This window comes from Ranitomeya variabilis, chromosome 1, assembly GCF_051348905.1.
Source record: "Ranitomeya variabilis isolate aRanVar5 chromosome 1, aRanVar5.hap1, whole genome shotgun sequence".
Classification (NCBI taxonomy): domain Eukaryota; kingdom Metazoa; phylum Chordata; class Amphibia; order Anura; family Dendrobatidae; genus Ranitomeya; species Ranitomeya variabilis.
This window is the reverse complement of record NC_135232.1, coordinates 472,514,815-472,536,477: the sequence shown is the minus strand read 5'-3', so window position 1 is coordinate 472,536,477 and position 21,663 is coordinate 472,514,815. Positions and strand designations below refer to the sequence as shown.

The 21,663-nt window shown below is 41.5% G+C and overlaps 1 protein-coding gene across 5 annotated transcripts in view; it reads left to right on the top strand.

Moving 5' to 3' along the window:
• Positions 1–15,909, top strand: part of XPA (XPA, DNA damage recognition and repair factor) — a 34,276-nt gene extending 18,367 nt beyond the window's left edge. For all 5 annotated transcript variants that reach the window (XM_077250774.1, XM_077250764.1, XM_077250748.1 and 2 more), the window contains 3 exons: positions 7,474–7,639; positions 12,590–12,707; positions 15,734–15,909. In XM_077250774.1, the coding sequence (XP_077106889.1) occupies positions 7,474–7,639; positions 12,590–12,707; positions 15,734–15,882 (433 nt within the window). In that variant the 3' untranslated portion in view covers positions 15,883–15,909. The remainder of the gene's footprint in view (positions 1–7,473; positions 7,640–12,589; positions 12,708–15,733) is intronic.
• Positions 15,910–21,663: the final 5,754 nt, after the last annotated feature.

The window sequence follows — 21,663 nt, the reverse complement described above, 5'->3', positions numbered from 1 at the left end:
CGTGTTTCTCAACGCAAGCAATGAATAGCCAGGCCTTTCTCCGGGAAGGAACAACCACGGGAAGGGCAGCATCCAATAAAGGAGAATATCCAATAAAGGAAGACCACCTATGCCAAGCATGGTATCCATCCACAAACAGCTGTTTCGGGGTTTTTGCCCCTCATCAGTGTGGAGTAGGAAACTGGCTATTAGGAGCAGTGCCTGGTGAAAGGCTATGAAGGAACAGATGAATGACCTCGGGGAGACCAAAACATCCAACACTGCGGAGACACCATCACGTGTTTCTCAACGCAGTGATCCAGAACACTGCCCCCATCCCTTATGGGAAATATGCAAACGCATGTAAAGTAAGCTGCGGAGACACCATCACGTGTTTCTCAACGCAAGCAATGAATAGCCAGGCCTTTCTCCGGGAAGGAACAACCACGGGAAGGGCAGCATCCAATAAAGGAGAATATCCAATAAAGGAAGACCACCTATGCCAAGCATGGTATCCATCCACAAACAGCTGTTTCGGGGTTTTTGCCCCTCACCAGTGTGGAGTAGGAAACTGGCTATTAGGAGCAGTGCCTGGTGAAAGGCTATGAAGGAACAGATGAATGACCTCGGGGAGACCAAAACATCCAACACTGCGGAGACACCATCACGTGTTTCTCAACGCAGTGATCCAGAACACTGCCCCCATCCCTTATGGGAAATATGCAAACGCATGTAAAGTAAGCTGCGGAGACACCATCACGTGTTTCTCAACGCAAGCAATGAATAGCCAGGCCTTTCTCCGGGAAGGAACAACCACGGGAAGGGCAGCATCCAATAAAGGAGAATATCCAATAAAGGAAGACCACCTATGCCAAGCATGGTATCCATCCACAAACAGCTGTTTCGGGGTTTTTGCCCCTCATCAGTGTGGAGAAGGAAACTGGCTATTAGGAGCAGTGCCTGGTGAAAGGCTATGAAGGAACAGATGAATGACCTCGGGGAGACCAAAACATCCAACACTGCGGAGACACCATCACGCTATTCATTGCTTGCGTTGAGAAACACGTGATGGTGTCTCCGCAGCTTACTTTACATGCGTTTGCATATTTCCCATAAGGGATGGGGGCAGTGTTCTGGATCACTGCGTTGAGAAACACGTGATGGTGTCTCCGCAGTGTTGGATGTTTTGGTCTCCCCGAGGTCATTCATCTGTTCCTTCATAGCCTTTCACCAGGCACTGCTCCTAATAGCCAGTTTCCTACTCCACACTGATGAGGGGCAAAAACCCCGAAACAGCTGTTTGTGGATGGATACCATGCTTGGCATAGGTGGTCTTCCTTTATTGGATATTCTCCTTTATTGGATGCTGCCCTTCCCGTGGTTGTTCCTTCCCGGAGAAAGGCCTGGCTATTCATTGCTTGCGTTGAGAAACACGTGATGGTGTCTCCGCAGCTTACTTTACATGCGTTTGCATATTTCCCATAAGGGATGGGGGCAGTGTTCTGGATCACTGCGTTGAGAAACACGTGATGGTGTCTCCGCAGTGTTGGATGTTTTGGTCTCCCCGAGGTCATTCATCTGTTCCTTCATTTGTGGTCATATATTGACTGCGTACTTGAAGTTAAGGAGCCGACAACCCCTTTAGGGCAGGTTTTGGCCTCTTATGACAATCTTTTTTTTGGCAACCTAGTATGAGGGCTTGTTTTTTTCAAGATGCATTGTATTTGTCAGTGGCATCATTTTGAGGTACATTTAACTCATAAACAATACACTTTTCATAAGTTTAAAAGATTACATAAGGCCTACAACACAAATGGCAGGAAAGCAATACTGAAGCCGGGATTCATCAAGGAGTTTTCATCAAGTTTGCCTTAAAATTGTTTGCCAATAATAAGGTGTTAACTGAGCACCCTCGTGTCCTGATCGAGTATTTTTGGCGTGTTTAAAAAAAAAATAAAAAATGGTCGAGTTGCAGTGGCAGCATGTCGCACAGCTGTTCAACAGCCGCAACACATGCAGGGATTGCCTAACAAACAGCATTTTGTTTTCGAGCACGCCGAAAATACTCAATTAGGACATGAGCATGCTCGGTTAACACCTTATCCAAGCACTCGCTCATCACTATTTGCCAACTTGTAAGTTACCGTACATATTTGTGTATAAGTCGACCCGAGTATAAGCCAAGGCACCTAATTTTGCCTCGAAAAACTGGGAAAACTTATTGACTCGAGTATATGCCGGGTATGCATTGTCCTCTAATCCCTATTCTGGTATGCATGATTCCTCATCCCCATCCTTCTCTGCATGGCTCCTTATCCCCATCCTTGTCTGCATGGCTTCTTATTCCCATCCTTGTATGCATGGCTCCTTATTCCCATCCTTGTATGCATGGCTCCTTATTCCCATCCTTGTCTGCATGGCTCCTTATTCCCATCCTTGTATGCATGGCTCCTTATTCCCATCCTTGTCTGCATGGCTCCTTATTCCCATCCTTGTATGCATGGCTCCTTATTCCCATCCTTGTATGCATGGCTCCTTATTCCCATCCTTGTATGCATGGCTCCTTATTCCCATCCTTGTATGCATGGCTCCTTATTCCCATCCTTGTATGCATGGCTCCTTATTCCCATCCTTCTCTGCATAGCTCCTTATTCCCATCCTTGTGTGCATGGCTCCTTATTCCCATCCTTGTTTGCATGGCTCCTTATTCCCATTCTTGTCTGCATGGCTCCTTATTCCCATCCTTGTCTGCATGGCTCCTTATTCCCATCCTTGTCTGCATGGCTCCTTATTCCCATCCTCGTCTGCATGGCTCCTTATTCCCATCCTCGTCTGCATGGCTCCTTATTCCCATCCTCGTCTGCATGGCTCCTTATTCCCATCCTCGTCTGCATGGCTCCTTATTCCCATCCTCGTCTGCATGGCTCCTTATTCCCATCCTCGTCTGCATGGCTCCTTATTCCCATCCTTGTCTGCATGGCTCCTTATTCCCATCCTTGTCTGCATGGCTCCTTATTCCCATCCTTGTATGTATGCCCCCCATGAGAAAAGCATTAAAAAAGCATCCTACTTACCTTCCCTGCGCACACTCGCAACATCTCGTTGCGGCTTCCAGCAGCTCCTGCGGATGGGCGATCACGTGTCCCCGCTCATTAAGGTAATGAATATTCACTTCTCTCCAGTTCTCCAGTCTATGGGAGTCGAGAGAGGTGGATATTCATTACCTTAATGAGCGGGCACCCGTTAGAGCTCGGCAGCTGCTGGAAGCTCGCGGCTGTGGCTGTAACTGTTCGCGCGCTATAAGATAAATGAATATTCATTGCCAGTACAGTGAATATTCATTTATCTTTAGCAGCGGGCACAGGCTTTAGTAGCAGCCGCCGGCTCCTGCCTCCTGTGACCTGCTGCTCCGCCGCTCCCCCTGCCCTACCATAACCTGGGACGATGACTCTTGTATAAGCCGAGGGGGGCTTTTCAGCACAAAAACGATGTGCTGAAAAACTCATCTTATATACAGTACACAAAATTGCTGTCTCTGGGGTATATAAGCCTAGGTGGGTGGAGCTGGGGTCAGAAGGGGCTTGGCTAGGCTCATCTGTCAAATTCCTCATAGTTTCCATCACAAAAGTGGCGTAAGGTTACGTTGGAAATGGAAGAAAAATTTCTGTCATACGTTCCGCGTTTATTAACCCCTTAATCCCATATGACGTACTATCCCGTCGAGGTGACCTGGGACTTAATTCCCAGTGACGGGATAGTACGTCATATGCGATCGGCCGCGCTCACGGGGGGGAGCGCTGCCGGGTGTCAGCTGACTATCGCAGCTGACATCCGGCACTGTGTGCCAGGAGCGGTCACGGACCGCCCCCGGCACATTAACCCCCGGCACACTGCGATCAAACATGATCGCAGTGTTCCGGCGGTATAGGGAAGCATTGTGCAGGGAGGGGGCTCCCTGTGGGCTTCCCTGAGACCCCCGGAGCAACGCGATGTGATCGCATTGCTCTGAGCGTCTCTTACCTCCTATCCCTGCAGGCCCCGGATCCAAAATGGCCGCGGGGCTGCATCCGGGTCCTGCAGGGATTACTTTTGGGTCCAGTGCAGGCGCTGGTAAGCCTGCAGGGCTGTCAGTCAGATCGCTGATCTGACAGAGTGCTGTGCAAACTGTCAAATCAGCGATCTGTGATGTCCCCCCTGGGACAAAGTAAAAAAAAAAAAATTCCACATGTTAAAAAAAAAAAAAAAAAAAAAAAAATCCTAAATAAAGAAAAAAAAAATATATATTATTCCCATAAATACATTTCTTTATCTAAATAATAAAAAAACAATAAAAGTACACATATTTAGTATCGCCGCGTCCGTAACGACCCAACCTATAAAATTGTCCCACTAGTTAACCCCTTCAGTGAACACCGTAAGAGAAAAAAAAAAAAAGAGCCAAAAAACAACGCTTTATTATCATACCGCTCAACAAAAAGTGGAATAACACGCAATCAAAAAGATGGATATAAATAACCATGGTACCGCTGAAAACGTCATCTTGTCCCCCATACAGCATCATAAGCAAAAAAATAAAAAAGTTATAGTCCTCAGAATAAAGCGATGCCAAAATAATTATTTTTTCTATAAAATAGCTTTTATCGTATAAATGCGCCAAAACATAAAAAAATGATATAAATGAGATATCGCTGTAATCGTACTGACCCGACGAATAAAACTGCTTTATCAATTTTACCAAACGTGGAACGGTATAAACGCCTCCCCCAAAAGAAATTCATGAATAGCTGGTTTTTGGTTATTCTGCCTCACAAAAATCAGAATAAAAAGCGATCAAAAAATGTCATGTGCCCGAAAATGTTAACAATAAAAACGTCAACTCGTCCCGCAAAAAACAAGACCTCACATGACTCTGTGGACCAAAATATGGAAAAATTATAGGTCTCAAAATGTGGAGACACAAAAACTTTTTTGCTATAAAAAGCGTCTTTTAGTGTGTGACAGCTGCAAATCATAAAAATCCGATATAAAAAAACGCTATAAAAGTAAATCAAACCCCCCTTCATCACCCACTTAGTTAGGGAAAAATAATAAAATTAAAAAAATGTATTTCCATTTTCCGGTTAGGGTTAGGGCTAGGGCTAGGGTTAGGGTTGGGGCTAAAGTTAGGGTTAGGGTTGGGGCTAAAGTTAGGATTAGGGCTAGGGTTTGGATTACATTTACGGTTGGGATTAGGGTTAGGGGTGTGTCAGGGTTATGGGTGTGGTTAGGGTTACCATTGAGATTAGGGTTAAGGGTGTGTTTGGATTAGGGTTTCAGGTAGAATTGGGAGTTTCCACTGTTCAGGCACATCAGGGGCTCTCCAAACGCGACATGGCGTCCGATCTCAATTCCAGCCAATTCTGCGTTGAAAAAGTAAAACAGTGCCCCTTCCCTTCCGAGCTCTCCCGTGCGCCCAAACAGGGGTTTACCCCAACATATGGGGTATCAGCGTACTCGGGACAAATTGGACAACGACTTTTGGGGTCCAAGTTCTCTTGTTATCCTTGGGAAAATAAAAATTTGGGGAGCTAAAAATTTTTGTGGGGAAAAAAAGATTTTTTATTTTCACGGCTCTGCGTTGTAAACTGTAGTGAAACACTTGGGGGTTCAAAGTTCTCACAACACATCTAGATAAGTTCCTTGGGAGGTCTAGTTTCCAATATGGGGTCACTTCTTGGGGGTCTCTACTGTTTGGGTACATCAGGGGCTCTGAAAATGCAACGTGACGCCTGCAGACCAATCCATCTAAGTCTACATTCCAAATGGCGCTCCTTCCCTTCCGAACTCTGCCATGCGCCCAAACAGTGGTTCCCCCCCACATACAGGGTATCAGCGTACTCAGGACAAATTGGACAACAACTTTTGGGGTCTAATTTCTCCTGTTACCCTTGGGAAAATACAAAACTGGGGGCTAATAAATCATTTTTGTGAAGAAAAAAAAAAAAGAATTTTTATTTTCACGGCTCTGCGTTATAAACTGTAGTGAAACACTTGGGGGTTCAAAGCTCTCAAAACACCTCTAGATAAGTTCCTTAGGGGGTCTACTTTCCAAAATGGTGTCACTTGTGGGGGGGTTTCAATGCTTAGGCACATCAGGGGCTCTCCAAACGCAACATGGCATCCCATCTCAATTCCAGTCAATTTTGCATTGAAAAGTCAAATGGCGCTCCTTCCCTTCCGAGCTCTGCCATGTGCCCAAACAATGGTTTACACCCACATATGGGGTATCAGCGTACTCAGGACAAATTGCACAACAATTGTTGGGGTCCAATTTCTTCTCTTACCCTTGGGAAAATAAAAAATTGGGGGCGAAAAAATCATTTTTGTGAAAAAATATGATTTTTTATTTTTACGGCTCTGCATTATAAACTTCTGTGAAGCACTTGGTGGGTCAAAGTGCTCACCACACATCTAGATAAGTTCCTTAGGGGGTCTACTTTCCAAAATGGTGTCACTTGTGGGGGGTTTCAATGTTTAGGCAGATCAGGGGCTCCCCAAACGCAACATGGCGTCCCATCTCAATTCCAGTCAATTTTGCATTGAAAAGTAAAATGGCGCTCCTTTCCTTCCGAGCTCTGCCATGTGCCCAAACAGTGGTTTACCCCCACATATGGGGTATCAGCGTACTCAGGACAAATTGTACAACAACTTTTGGGGTCCATTTTCTCCTGTTACCCTTGGTAAAATAAAACAAATTGGAGCTGAAATAAATTTTGTGTGAAAAAAAGTTAAATGTTCATTTTTATTTAAACATTCCAAAAATTCCTGTGAAACACCTGAAGGGTTAATAAACTTCTTGAATGTGGCGTTGAGCACCTTGAGGGGTGCAGTTTTTAGAATGGTGTCACACTTGGGTATTTTCTATCATATAGACCCCTCAAAATTACTTCAAATGAGATGTGGTCCCTAAAAAAAAAAAAAATGGTGTTGTAAAAATGAGAAATTTCTGGTCAACTTTTAACCCTTATAACTCACTAACAAAAAAAAATTTTGGTTCCAAAATTGTGCTGATGTAAAGTAGACATGTGGGAAATGTTACTTAAGTATTTTGTGTGACATCTCTGTGATTTAAGGGCATAAAAATTAAAAGTTGGAAAATTGCGAATTTTTTCGCCAAATTTCCATTTTTTTCACAAATAAACGCAAGTTATATCGAATAAATTTTACCACTATCATGAAGTACAATGTGTCACGAGAAACCAATGTAAGAATCACCAAGATCCGTTGAAGCGTTCCAGAGTTATAACCTCATAAAGGGACAGTGGTCAGAATTGTAAAAATTGGCCCGGTCATTAACGTGCAAACCACCCTCGGGGCTTAAGGGGTTAAGAGTGGTGTGTAAAACACCAGCAGTAATTAATGAGCGCCAAAGTGTATCTTTTTTACAGATTCTGAATGCCTTCTGTATTATTTGGAAGGTAATTTTTATTTGTTTTGATTTTTTTTTCTTTTTAGAGATACAGAAGAGAAACATAAACTCATAACAAGGACTGAAGCGAAAAAAGAGTATTTGCTGAAAGACTGTGATATGGATAAAAGGGAACCTGTGCTGAAGTATATTTTAAAGAAAAACCCGCACAATTCTCATTGGGGCGACATGAAACTTTATTTGAAATTGCAGGTACAGAAACATGTTTAGTTTGTTTTCATGCTATATTCTTGTTCAGCCTGCGGCCCTTAATGCCGACCTTCAGGGCACAAACATGCTTGTGTAGTGGCTGCTCACACTTTGATTCCATGTCCGAGAGTAGTGGCACTTAGTGTTAAAGTAAGGAAGTAGTGAGGAGCGCAATTGCTTGTTACTCGAGTTTGCCTAGGGTGCTCGGGTATGCACAGCGTGTCACAGGTGCTCGGGTGACATGTTCGAGTCTCCGTGGCCGCGGGTTTTGTTCCTAACAGCCGCAAAAAATGGGGACTCGAACGTGTCACTCAAGCACCCTCGATATGCTTTGCATACCCGAACAAAGTACTAATGTTTAACAGTGTGGCTATATGCAGAGAATGCTGTCTTCTTGACGCTCAATAAAGGAGTTGGTGAAGTGAAAAAGTGTGCTTTTCTCCACTGCAGTTTGAGTTCACAATTCTCATTAGAGAGCACTACATGCATGGTCTCTTCCGGTCCAAATAGGAGGGAAGGGGACCTCAGTTCTCCTGATAGATGGGAGTCCCACTGGCTTCCACCTATCAGATATTCATGGCATGTAATTCTGTATGCCAAATATCTCTTAAACCCCACTATTACGTGGACAATTTTATTTTTTTCCTCCCCTTTTTCCCAGAGCCATACCTCTTATTTTCCTGTCCACATTGACATATGAGGGCTTATTTTTTTTGTGGGATGAGTTGTACTTTTGAATGACATCATTAATCTTACCACATGGTGTCCTGGAAAACAGGAAAAAAATTCAAGTGGGGAGAAATGGGGGGGGGGGGGGGGCAATTCTGCCATTACATTGATTTTTGGGAATTGTTTTTATGGTGTACATTTGGTAAAAATCACCACGCAATATGATTCTGCTCATCACTACAATTTATGGTGATGCCAAATGCCCAGTTTTTTTATTTTATTTTTGAAAAAAAACACAAGTTTGCAAAAAAAACAAAAAAAAACATTTTGGGTTTTGCGTAGTTTTCTCAGACCCGTAACATTTTAATTTTTTGGTCGATGGAGCTTTGTGACAGGCTATTTTTGGCAGGATGACATGAAGTTTTTGACACTATTTGGGATAGATGTGACGCTTTGATTGCATATTTTGTGGTATTACAGCTACCAAAAAAACTTAATTTATGTAATTATTTATTTATTTTTTTCCATTTACAGTGTTTACCGATTGGGTTAATTATTTTTATATTTCGATAAATTGGACTTTTTTGAACACAGCAACATCTATATTTGGGTCATTCCATATCAAGTGATCCAAATATGAATATTTTTGTTACCTGACGTCTTTAGATTTTTTTTTGTATTTTTTGTTTTTGTGAAGCACAACTTTAGTTAATTACAAATTAAAAGTTTTGAATTTTTTTTTTCTTCATCGGTTAATTTTTTACAGATTTCTAAAGTTTTGAAAGAGCGGATTTTGGCCTGGTATGGCTTTATATTTTTTATCATATCTCGGGCTAGAATTAAGATAAAGAGGTGGGAGAGTCATCACTTTTCTCAGAACTGTGCCGGCTTTCATGGAGAAATCAAATTAAAAATGTTGATGCACAATTGTGAAAAAAAGCATAGCTTCTAAAATTGTGAAAACATGCATGTGTGTTACTTGTGTCCTTGATTATATTTGTACAGGGATTCAACTTGGGACCTATCAAATTTTTTTTTTTTTTTAAGCCTTGAATCATCTGATTTTATGTTTGTGTGAGTTTCTTCCTTTTTTCTTTTCAAACTACAACTTACTGAATTCAACATTTATATGTAACAATAAAGAAACAAAAAACAAATACCGAAGTGCCAGAATAAATACATCTTAATCATCATAACACAACTTGCGCAGCATTTTCAACCTGAATGCATTGAACAAGCCAAAAGAAAAAAGGTGATCACATCAAGTGTGGTTTTCTGAACACAGTCTCATCCTAATTATATGTTAAAGACCAGATGAAAAGAACCAATATTTTTACGACCTATTTATACATGGAACAATTTTTTTTCTACTATATCACTAAACATGTCATTTATGAAGTGTTAAAGGATAGAACAGTAGTTAAATCCTTGTTCTATAAAATATGAACAAATCAAACAATTAATAGTAGGCTTTTACACTGGCCTTTCATCATCAATGTCCCTTCTAGTGGGCGAAATGTCATCTTGTCCATAAGCGCTCACTAGCAATGGCCGTTTCCTTCTGTGTCAGAGTATGTGCGGCTGTCATGGTGCTCAGCTCCACCTGAGTTATATCTGATTTTTGTAACTTTTACAATGTCTGGTTTTCTTGGATACACAAAGGACGGCGCTGGGCCAGAAGGTGCAAAAAAGTCACTTCTTCATTTTCACAATCTATGGAGAGTACAGTAGCCACCACCAGCGCCAATCATATTCACAGGTCACATCACCAGTTGTGGCATCCATTGCCGATCTTGTGCCGCCTTCTACCACGTCATGGACGTCACTGTCTTTATTTCCACTACATGGGATGACAGTCCGGTATTGCCGAGTCCCTGTGATGGGTTCTGCTTCCTGTAACTGATGTTTTCACAAACTCTCCTCCTCTTCATAGTCCTGGTTCGTACAATACGTGAACTGGATGTTAAGAATATTTTTCTCCCTCCATTTGAGGAGTTGCCTGGGTGATAAGATTTGGTGTGAATACGGTCTGTGGAGGCCCGAGCTACCGGCCGGTCATCTGCTCTGCAGTCACCGTCTACCCCTGGTCATTCTCAGCCCTAACAAAGCTTTCTTCTCTGTCCTCTCCTGCTTCTAATACTCTGTAACATAAAATAATACCGTAACATCTAACAATCATGGATTATTTGGTAAATATGGACCCCACACTGTTAGACCACAGGCTGAACAGATCTGAATTGGAGATTTTCACATTGAGACTGTAATAGTTTTATTTTTTAAAATATGATCCCATCACGATCCCAGCTTGTAGTTTGGTACAGATGTGGCTAGGAGCATAGCAGGCACATGTGCAGTTTTTGAAATTAAATGTTTTTTTCGGAAATGCGTTTTAAAATTTTGCGTTCGCATGGGTAAAATATTATCAAACATACTCTTCTGACATATCTGGTGAAAGCCTGTACAGTTCTGAGTAGAATGGTGTTTATTTTGTTTCTCTCTCTTTTTTTCTAGCCTGAGTTATGAGGAGAAATGTAAAGGCAGGCAACACCGAAATTCACACTTTTTCTGAATTTTGAAAATCAATAAAAAAAAATAAAATTTCTAGAATTTTTTTTCTTTTTCTTCACATTTTGCATTCTCTGACACAATATTACCAAATAACAAAATCTCAAAAGAATTAAAAATATAGAGGTAAAAATCATTGGTTCACTTGACATGGAATGACCCATTTTGGTTTATTTTTTTATCTTTATTTTAACCCCTTCACGACATGCACCATAAATGTACAGCACATGTCGGGTCACCCCTTTGATGTGGGCTCCAGCACTGAGCCCACATCTTTTCCAGCACAATTCAGCTGTAAACAGTTTATTTTTTTTGTTTGTTTTTTTTAAATGAAAAAATACATATTTGGAATCGCCTCTTTCAGAATTGCCCGATCTATCAACATATAAAAAGAATTAATACGATCGGTAAACGGCATAATGAGAAAAAAAGTCAAAATGCCAGAATTACGTTCTTTTTTGGTCGCTGCAACATTGCATTAAAATGCAATAATGGACGATCAAAAGATCGTATCTGCACCAAAATGGTATCAATAAAATCAAATCTTTGGATTTTTTTTTCCGCCATTTTTAAATAAAAAAGAACCTAAACATGTTTTGTATCTTCAAACTCGTAATGACCTGGAGAATCCTAAGGCAGGCCAGTTTTACCATATAGTGAACATGGAAAAAAACAAACGAAACAATTGTGGAAATGCACTTCATTTTTTTTTGTTGTTGTTTTTTGTTTGCATTTCACCGCAATAGCAAAGAGGGAATTTTTTTGAAAAACTTATAAAATATAACTTTTATTGTTTCAAATTAAAACTTAACCGTAGACACACAAAACTTACAACTGATGTAATCTAGCAGTCTGGAACAACCAGTTCCATCACTTCTGGCTAAAATCACAAAATAAGATTACTTGCTCTGTGCACTCACTCTGTGCACATCATCAGTCACTGTAAACTTGCTGAGGCTCTCTGGCCACCATGACATCACTGTTCGGAATTCTCTGCAGATCAAGTACAGACAGGAAATCTACAGGCTGATCACAGAGCAGGAAGTAAGGAGCTTCAGGTCACAGGACTCTGACAGCTCAGGAATGGAGCAAAATTATGAAGTTTCCTCATTTCTGATAGGCTTTGCAGTGCTTGAATAATCTTTGTGCCTGGAAAACCCTTTATAACCTCTAAATACCTAGTGGCATAATAGTAGGATGCATGCAGGAGTCCCCAAAAGTCCAGTATTTCACTGTTGGTGCCCAAAGAAAATGAGACCCGTGTCATGAGCACACTCCTTCAGCAGGAAAATCATGGTTGTAGCAGACAGCCAGGGTTTTGCTGCAACAGACAGGATCAGAGATGACTCTGATCGTTGATGTTTGTATAACCCCTGAGAAGTTTTATTTGAACATAACCAGTTGGGTCCTAATAATGGCCCCCAAGTTTGCCTTTCTATTAGGAAGGGTCTTATAGGATACAGACAAAATACAAATAAGTTTCACAGTGTACTATGAAAGCAAAATGCTACTAAAAGTAAAAACAAAAAAATATATATTACATAAATTTTTTATATTGCCGTAATCCTCAGACCAACCCTTTTAATAGAGAAATTGTATAACTAGTGGTTATTCTCCTAATTATGGACCTTGTTATTTAGTTTTCAGTGTCTTCTCTACCGTGGCACGATTATAAACGGTGGCACGTGATATTTTCATGCTGTTCCTTTACTTTTTCAGATAGTTAAGCGTTCTTTAGAAGTCTGGGGTACTGAAGAGGCTTTAGAAGAAGCAAAGGAAGTTCGGCAAGAAAACAAAGATAAAATGAAGCAGAAAAAATTTGACAAGAAAGTAAAAGGTAAAGTTACCAAAATATGCTTTATTTTATTCTGTAGAATTAGGTTACAGTATACAGTAGTGTTCAAAATAATAGCAGTGCGTTCAAAAACACAAATAATCACAAAAACTTTATACTAATTTTTATTTCCATGCATTGGAACATTGCACACTGTTCTCTAATTCAGAACCTGAAGAGAAATGTATATAACTCTTAACTACTTTACAGAAAATAACAAAACATGAACATTGGGCTGTTCTAAAAGATAGCAGTGTCTCTGTATTTGTCTTTACAAACTCACAATATGTATTTTTGTGAGGATTTAGCATTCCTGTGAATCACTGACCTAATATATAGTTGTATACCCACAGTTTTTAGAACTGCTTCACATCTATATTGCGTAGAGCCAACCAACTTCTGGCACCTGTCACTGTTATTCCATCCGAGGATGCTTGGACTACATTTCACAATTTTTTGGCATTTGTTGGTTTTGCCTCCGAAGCTAAATTTTTGATGCCATCCCACAAGTGTTTAAGGCCCAGGGATTGGGTTGGCCACTCCATAACCTCAATTTTGTTGGACTTTAACCAAGATTTTGCTCATTTACTGGTGTGTTTTTGGGTCATTGTCTTGTTGAAACACCCATTTGAAGGGCATATCTTCTTCAGTGTAAGGCAACATGAGCTCTTTAAGTATTTTAATATCTGCAAACTGGTCCATGCTCCCTGGTATGTTATAAATAGGTCTGACACCATAGTAGGAGAAGCATGCCCATATCATGATAATTGCACCACCATGCTTCACAGTCTTCAGAGTGTATTGTGCCTTGAATGCAGAGCTTGGGGGTCGTCTGATGAACTCTCTGCGGCCCTTGGACCCAAAAAGAATAATTTTACTTTCATCAGTCCACAAAATGTTTCCCCATTTCTCTTTAGGCCAGTTGATGTGTTCTTTGGCAAATTGTATCCTCTTCAGTACATGTTTTTATTAGCGTCACACTGGCGTCTTCTCACTGTCACAGTACTCACAGGTAACTTGAGACTGCCTTTGATCATCCTGGAGCTGATCATTGGCTGAGCCTTTGCCATTCTGTCCATTCTTCCATCCATTTGAATAGTCTTCTGTTGTCTTCCACGTCTCTCTGGTTTGGCTTTCCATTTTAAAGCATTGGAGATCATTTTAGCTGAACAGCCCATAATTGTCTGCACTTCTTCATAAGATTTGCCCTCTCCAATCAACTTGTTAATCAAAGTACGCTGTTCTTCTGAAGAATGTCTCAAACGACCCATAATTCTCAGGCTTTCAAGGAGAAAGGCATGTACAACATGTCCTGGCTTCACCCTTATATAATGGCCGCCTGATTCACACCTGTTTCTTCACAGAATGATTGACCTCACTAATTGAACTCCTCACTGCTATTATTTTGAACACCCCCTTTCTATTAATGATTCTAATACACAGAGACTCAAAAACATGCAGATCAATAATACAGTGACTGGTTTTCTTAGAATCTATTGCACCAACTGGTAAGTAGTTTGACTTGTGGTAATATAATTTATATCAAAAACGGTGAGTAATCTGGTTAGTCATATTGGACTGCTGTTATTTTGAGCACTACTGTACATAAGCATTATATGACTTAGTTGCAGAAGAAATCCAGTTAAAATAATTGCCTTAACTTTATTATATGCTCTCTATATAATATCCTATATATTTCTATATCAGTGGTTCGTCTGGATGGGTGAATGGCTTACAGCAGAACATGGACTGTGTTTTATGCTTCTACTCGTATTACAATTCTGCTACTCACCAGAACTGTCACTCAAGATAGTCTGCCCTGCCAGAAACCAGGAAGGATGGAGACTGCCCAGTTATGAGCTGCTCAATAGGCAACTTGAGAAATCCCTTTAACCCCTTAACCCCCTGACCATTTTCCATGTTTGAGTTTCTGTTTTTACCCCCTCCTTCCAGAGCCATAAGTTTTTTATTTTTCCATCACTATGGCCATTTAAGCGCTTGTTTTTGCGGGACGAGTTGTACTTTTGAACAACCGCATTGGTTTTACCGTATAGTGTACTGGAAAATGGGGAAAAAAATTCTGCGGTGCGGTGAAATTGCAAAAAAAAGTGCAATTCCACAATTGTGTTTTGGGTTGTTTTTTTTTCTTACTAGGTTCTTGTTATGCAGTTTACCGATCAGGTTAATTCTTTTTATTTATTGACCGGGCAATTCTGAACTCTGCAATACCAATTGTGTACTCTTTAGGTTTTTTTAATTGTTTTATTTTGAATGGGGTGTGATTTAAACTTTCATATTTAATAATTTTAAAGACACTTTTTTTTTTTTTACTTTACACTTGCTTCAATAGTCTCCATGGGAGACGCTTGTGCTACACAGAGCAGGGTTTTAGAACAATACTCACTTGCTATGAGCCCCCGCCGACCGCTGGGCGGCGCTCATAGCTATCCGGCAATGATGCCCACGGGGGTCTCTTGCATTGTGTTAAATGCCGCTGTCCGAGATTGACAGTGGCATTTAACAGGATAACAGCCGTGGGTGGTCTGCGATTCCACCCACGGCTGTTAGGGGCACATGTCAGCTAATGAAATCGGCTGACATGCCGGAAAAGATATGACTCTGCGCCCACGTGTGCGTTCATGTACGGTGCATATCGTAAAGGGGTTGTAGAACTGTTCGCTTCCACAATGCGTGATAACATTGCAGCAACACATACCTGTGTGCACTTCTCATGACAGGTGTACGTTGATGTGACATTGCCATGTCTTTCACTGCTGTAAATGTGAATAATGTTGGACAACCCATTACGTTTATCTGCAGAACATACTAATTTTTTTTTGACTTGTGCCTCCCAAAAATATTTGTCTAGAACCATGAAATCCAACATGTCAGATCCTTTTGCCTGACTTATATGAGGACACCAGCATTCGCATCAGATGGTGGGCCTGTCCTGATATTTATCAAGTGTTATACCTTTTCCATAATCTTCTATAACTTGAGAATTTTGACATAACCCCTCTATTTTACAGAACTTCGTCGTGCTGTAAGGAGCAGTTTATGGAAAAAAGATGTTGGTGGCCATCAACACGAATATGGGCCGGAGGAACATGTTGAAGAGGATATGTATAAGAAGACGTGCACAACTTGTGGTCATGAATTAAATTATGAGAAAATGTGAATAAATATATGTATGAATTTGCACTAAGTTTTATTTCTTATGTATTGTTCTCAATTTTTTTGGGCTGGATACTATGAAGAATGGATTTAGACGACTTGATAAGCACACAGTGGGCATCACCCCGTCCCACTCAAACGGTAAAAGTTGCAACTTTTCAAAGTGTTTATGCCAGATTTTCTGGTGTAAACACTTTGATGAATCAGTGCCACCGTCTATGTTGGATTAGGGTATGTTTCCACAGTCAGTATTCGCTGCAGATTGGACGCTGCAGCTGTATGCAGCAGCCAGATGTTACAGCATAGTGGAGGGGATTCTATGAAATCCCATCTCCACTATGCGGGCAGGGATGCCTCCGGCTTCCCAGTGTAACCGGACATGCGGCGCGTCTTTCTAGACCGCAGCATGTCTATTTATCTTGCGGTGTCGCAAGATAAATATCACAATCCAATGTATAGGATGCTGTGATTCCACATGGTTCAATGAACACAAGCGGAATCACCCCGAGCGTACAAAAGCCGGCAGCGCTTTGGATGAAGCTTAGTGCAAAGTGCTGCCAATACTGACCGTGGAAACACACCCTTAAAGTTCACATCCTACACTGAAAGTATATGTTGAGAAATTCCAAACATGTGTAGACCCTTTTGGCACATATTTGGGTACTGTCATCATACATATTACAATATTTTAGGAAGCATAGTTAAGTGGACTTCTATATACAGAATATATAACATGCAAAAAGGGGTAGGGACATTATTCATTAAGCAACTGTATGGGATAAAGTTACATATGTCAGAAGCACATCATGATGTATACACAGACCAAAAAACCAGGTCTAAAGAGAGTTAAGGACCATGTTGTTTTTTTTTCCTTTCATTAACACATTTGTATGTTAATGACAGGCCAATTTTTACAATTCTGACCACTGTCCCTTTGTGAGGTAATAACTCTAGAACGCTTCCATGGATCCCACTGATTCTGTCAATGTTTTCTCATGACATATTGTACTTCATGATAGTGGTAAAAATTATTTGTTATGACTTGTGTTTATTTGTGAGAAAAGCGGAAATTTGGCAAAATTTTTTTTTTTGCTATTTTCCAACCTAGAATTTTCATGCCCTTAAATTATACAGACATATCACACAAAATATTTAATAAGTAGCATTTCCCACATGTCTACATCAGCACAATTTTGGAACCAAAATTTTTTTTGTTATGAAGTTATAAGGGTTAAAAGTTAAAGAGCGATTTTTCAGTTTTACAACACTATTTTTTTTTCCCTCAGGGAAAACATCGCTCAAAGTGACTTCAGATGTGGTCTATATGATAGAAAATACCTAAAAGTGGCACCATTCTAAAAACTGCACCCCTCAAGGTGCTCAAAACCACATTCAAGAAGTTTATTAACCCTTCAGGTGCATCACAGGAATTTTTGGAATGTTTTAAAAAAAAGAACAAAAAAAAAGAACATTTACCGTATATACTCAAGTATAAGCTGAGAATTTCAGCCCATTTTTTTAGGCTGAAATTGCCCCCCTCGGCTTATACTCGAGTCATACCCAGGGGTCGGCAGGGGAGGGGGAGCGGAGCTGTGTAATAATACTCGCCTGCTCCTGGCGCGGTCCCTGCACATCCCTGGTTCAGGGCCAGCAGCTTCTTCCTGTAGTGAGCGGTCACATGGTACCGCTCATTACAGTAATGAATATGGACCCGACTCCACTCCCATAGGGGTGGAGCCGCATATTCATTACTGTAATGAGCGCTACCATGTGACCGCTTACTACAGGAAGAAGCTGCCGGCGCTAGGAGCAGGCGAGTATAACGCAGTGCGCGATATTCACCTGCTCCCCATTCCACCGACGGCCGCCGATGTGTCTTCCGCGTCCTCTGCATTGACGTACGGGTCAGAGGGCGCGATGACGTGATTAGTGTGCGTGCCGCCCTCTGCCTGAACAGTCAGTGCAGAGGACACGGAAGACACAGCGGCACCCGTCGCTGGAACGCAGAGCAGGTGAATATAACAAGTGCCGGGGGCCTGAGAGGTGAGTATGTTTTTTTTTTTTTTTTTTTTTTCTTGTAATCGCAGCAACAGCATATGGCGCAAATATCTGTATGGAGCATCTTATGGGGCCATGTGCAGCATTATATGGGACAACTATCTGTATGGAGCATCTTATGGGGCCATGTGCAGCATTATATGTGGCAATTATCTTTATGGAGCATCTTATGGGGCAAATATCTGTATGGAGCATCTTATGGGGCCATGTGCAGCATCATATGGGACAAATATCTGTATGGAGCATCTTATGGGGCCATGTGCAGCGTTATATGGGGCAAATATCTGTATGGAGCATCTTATGGGGCCATGTGCAGCATTATATGGGGCAAATATCTGTATGGAGCATCTTATGGGGCCATGTGCAGCATTATATGGGACAAATATCTGTATGGAGCATCTTATGGGGCCATGTGCAGCGTTATATGGGACAAATATCTGTATGGAGCATCTTATGGGGCCATGTGCAGCGTTATATGGGGCAAATATCTGTATGGAGCATCTTATGGGGCCATGTGCAGCGTTATATGGGGCAAATATCTGTATGGAGCATCTTATGGGGCCATGTGCAGCATATATATGGGGCAAATATCTGTATGGAGCATCTTATGGGGCCATGTGCAGCATTATATGGGGCAAATATCTGTATGGAGCATCTTATGGGGCCATGTGCAGCATTATATGGGACAACTATCTGTATGGAGCATCTTATGGGGCCATGTGCAGCATTATATGGGGCAAATATCTGTATGGAGCATCTTATGGGGCCATGTGCAGCATTATATGGGACAAATATCTGTATGGAGCATCTTATGGGGCCATGTGCAGCATTATATGGGGCAAATATCTGTATGGAGCATCTTATGGGGCCATGTGCAGCATTATATGGGGCAAATATCTGTATGGAGCATCTTATGGGGCCATGTGCAGCGTTATATGGGGGCAAATATCTGTATGGAGCATCTTATGGGGCCATGTGCAGCATTATATGGGACAAATATCTGTATGGAGCATCTTATGGGGCCATGGGCAGCGTTATATGGGGGCAAATATCTGTATGGAGCATCTTATGGGGCCATGTGCAGCATTATATGGGACAAATATCTGTATGGAGCATCTTATGGGGCCATGTGCAGCATTATATGGGGCAATTATCTTTATGGAGCATCTTATGGGGCCATGTGCAGCATTATATGGGACAAATATCTGTATGGAGCATCTTATGGGGCCATGTGCAGCATTATATGGGGCAAATATCTGTATGGGGCCATGTGCAGCATTATATGGGGCAAATATCTGTATGGAGCATCTTATGGGGACATGTACAGCATTTGTGGAGCATCATACAGGGCAAATGTGTCTATGGAGCATCTTATGGGGCCATAATCAACATTTGTGCAGCATTATATGGGGCATATTTTAATATGGAGCATCTTATGGGGCCCATCATAAACTGTATGGAGCTTTATATGGGGCGTATTCTGTATGGAGCATCTTATGGGGCAATGTGTAGCATTATATGGAGGCAATTATCTGTATGGAGCATCTTATGGGGCCATGTGCATCATTATATGGGACAAATATCTGGAGCATCTTATGGGGCCATGTGCAGCATTATATGGGGCAATTATCTTTTATGAAGCATCTTATGGGGCAAATATATGTATGGAGCATCTTATGGGGCCATGTGCAGCATATATATGGGGCAAATATCTTTATGGAGCATCTTATGGGGCCATGTGCAGCATATATGTGGGGCAAATATCTGTATGGAGCATCTTATGGGGCCATGTGCAGCATTATATGGGGCAAATATTTGTATGGAGCATCTTATAGGGACATGTGCAGCATTATATGGGGCAAATATGTGTATGGAGCATCTTATGGGGCCATGTGCAGCATTATATGGGGCAAATATCTGTATGGGGCCATGTGCAGCATTATATGGGGCAAATATGTGTATGGAACATCTTATGGGGCCATGTGCAGCATTATATGGGGCAAATATCTGTATGGGGCCATGTGCAGCATTATATGGGGCAAATATCTGTATGGAGCATCTTATGGGGCCATGTGCAGCATTATATGGGGCAAATATCTGTATGGAGCATCTTATGGGGCCATGTGCAGCATTATATGGGGCAAATATCTGTATGGAGCATCTTATGGGGCCATGTGCAGCATATATATGGGGCAAATATCTGTATGGAGCATCTTATGGGGCCATGTGCAGCATTATATGGGGCAAATATCTGTATGGGGCCATGTGCAGCATTATATTGGGCAAATATTTGTATGGAGCATCTTATAGGGACATGTGCAGCATTATATGGGGCAAATGTGTATGGAGCATCTTATGGGGCCATGTGCAGCATTATATGGGGCAAATATCTGTATGGGGCCATGTGCAGCATTATATGGGGCAAATATGTGTATGGGGCCATGTGCAGCATTATATGGGGCAAATATCTGTATGGGGCCATGTGCAGCATTATATGGGGCAAATATCTGTATGGAGCATCTTATGGGGCCATAATCAGCATTTGTGGAGCATCATACGGGGCAATTGTGTCTATGGAGCATCTTATGGGGCCATAATCAGCATTTGTGGAGCATTATATAGGGCAAATGTCTGTATGGAGCATCTTATGGGGCCATAATCAACATTTGTGCAGCATTATATGGGGCATATTTTAATATGGAGCATCTTATGGGGCCCATCATAAACTGTATGAAGCATTATATGGGGCTCCTGATTCAATATTGATATTCAAAAACACTTAACCTACTGATGTCTCAATTAATTTTACTTTTATTGGTACCTATTTTTATCTTTGACATTTACCGGTAGCTGCTGCATTTTCCACCCTAGGCTTATGCTCGTCATTAAGTTTTCCCAGTTTTTTTTTAGGCAAAATTAGGGGTCTCGGGGCTTATACTCGGGTCGGCTTATACTCTAGTATATATGGTAACTCTTTTTTTTCACAAAAAAATTACTTCAGATCCAAATTTTATTTTCCCAAGGGTAACAGGAGAAATTGGACCCCAAAAGTTATTGAGCAATTTCTCCTGAGTATGCTAATACCCCATATGTGGGGGTAAACCACTGTTTGGGCGCATAGCAGAGCTCGGAAGGGAAGGAGCGCTGTTTGAATTTCAATGCAAAATTGGCTGAAATTGAGATCAGATGCCATGTCGCGTTTGGAGAGCCCCTGGTGTGCCTAAACCGTGGAAACCCCCCACAAGTGACACCATTTTGGAAACTAAATCCCCCAAGGAACTTATTTAGATGTGTGGTGAGCACTTTGAACCCCCAAGGGCTTTACAGAAGTTTATAAAGTAGAACCGTAAAATTAAAAAATCATAGTTTTTTTTCCACAAAAATGATCTTTTCACCCCCAATTTTAATTTTGCCAAGGATAACAGGACCCCAAAAGTTATTGTGCAATTTGTTCGGAGTACGCCGATACCCCATATGTGAGGGTAAACCACTGTTTGGGTGCATAGCAGAGCTCGGAAGGGAAGGAGCACCAGATTTTACTGTTATGGTTTGCAGGTGCCATGACCCACTTGGAGATCCCTTGAGGAGCCAATACAGCAGAACCCCTCCCCCCCATAAGTGACCCCATTTTATGAATTACACCTTTCAATGAATTCATCTAGGGGTGGAATGATCATATTGACACCATGGGTGTGTCACAGAATTTTATACCATTGGGCAGCCATGC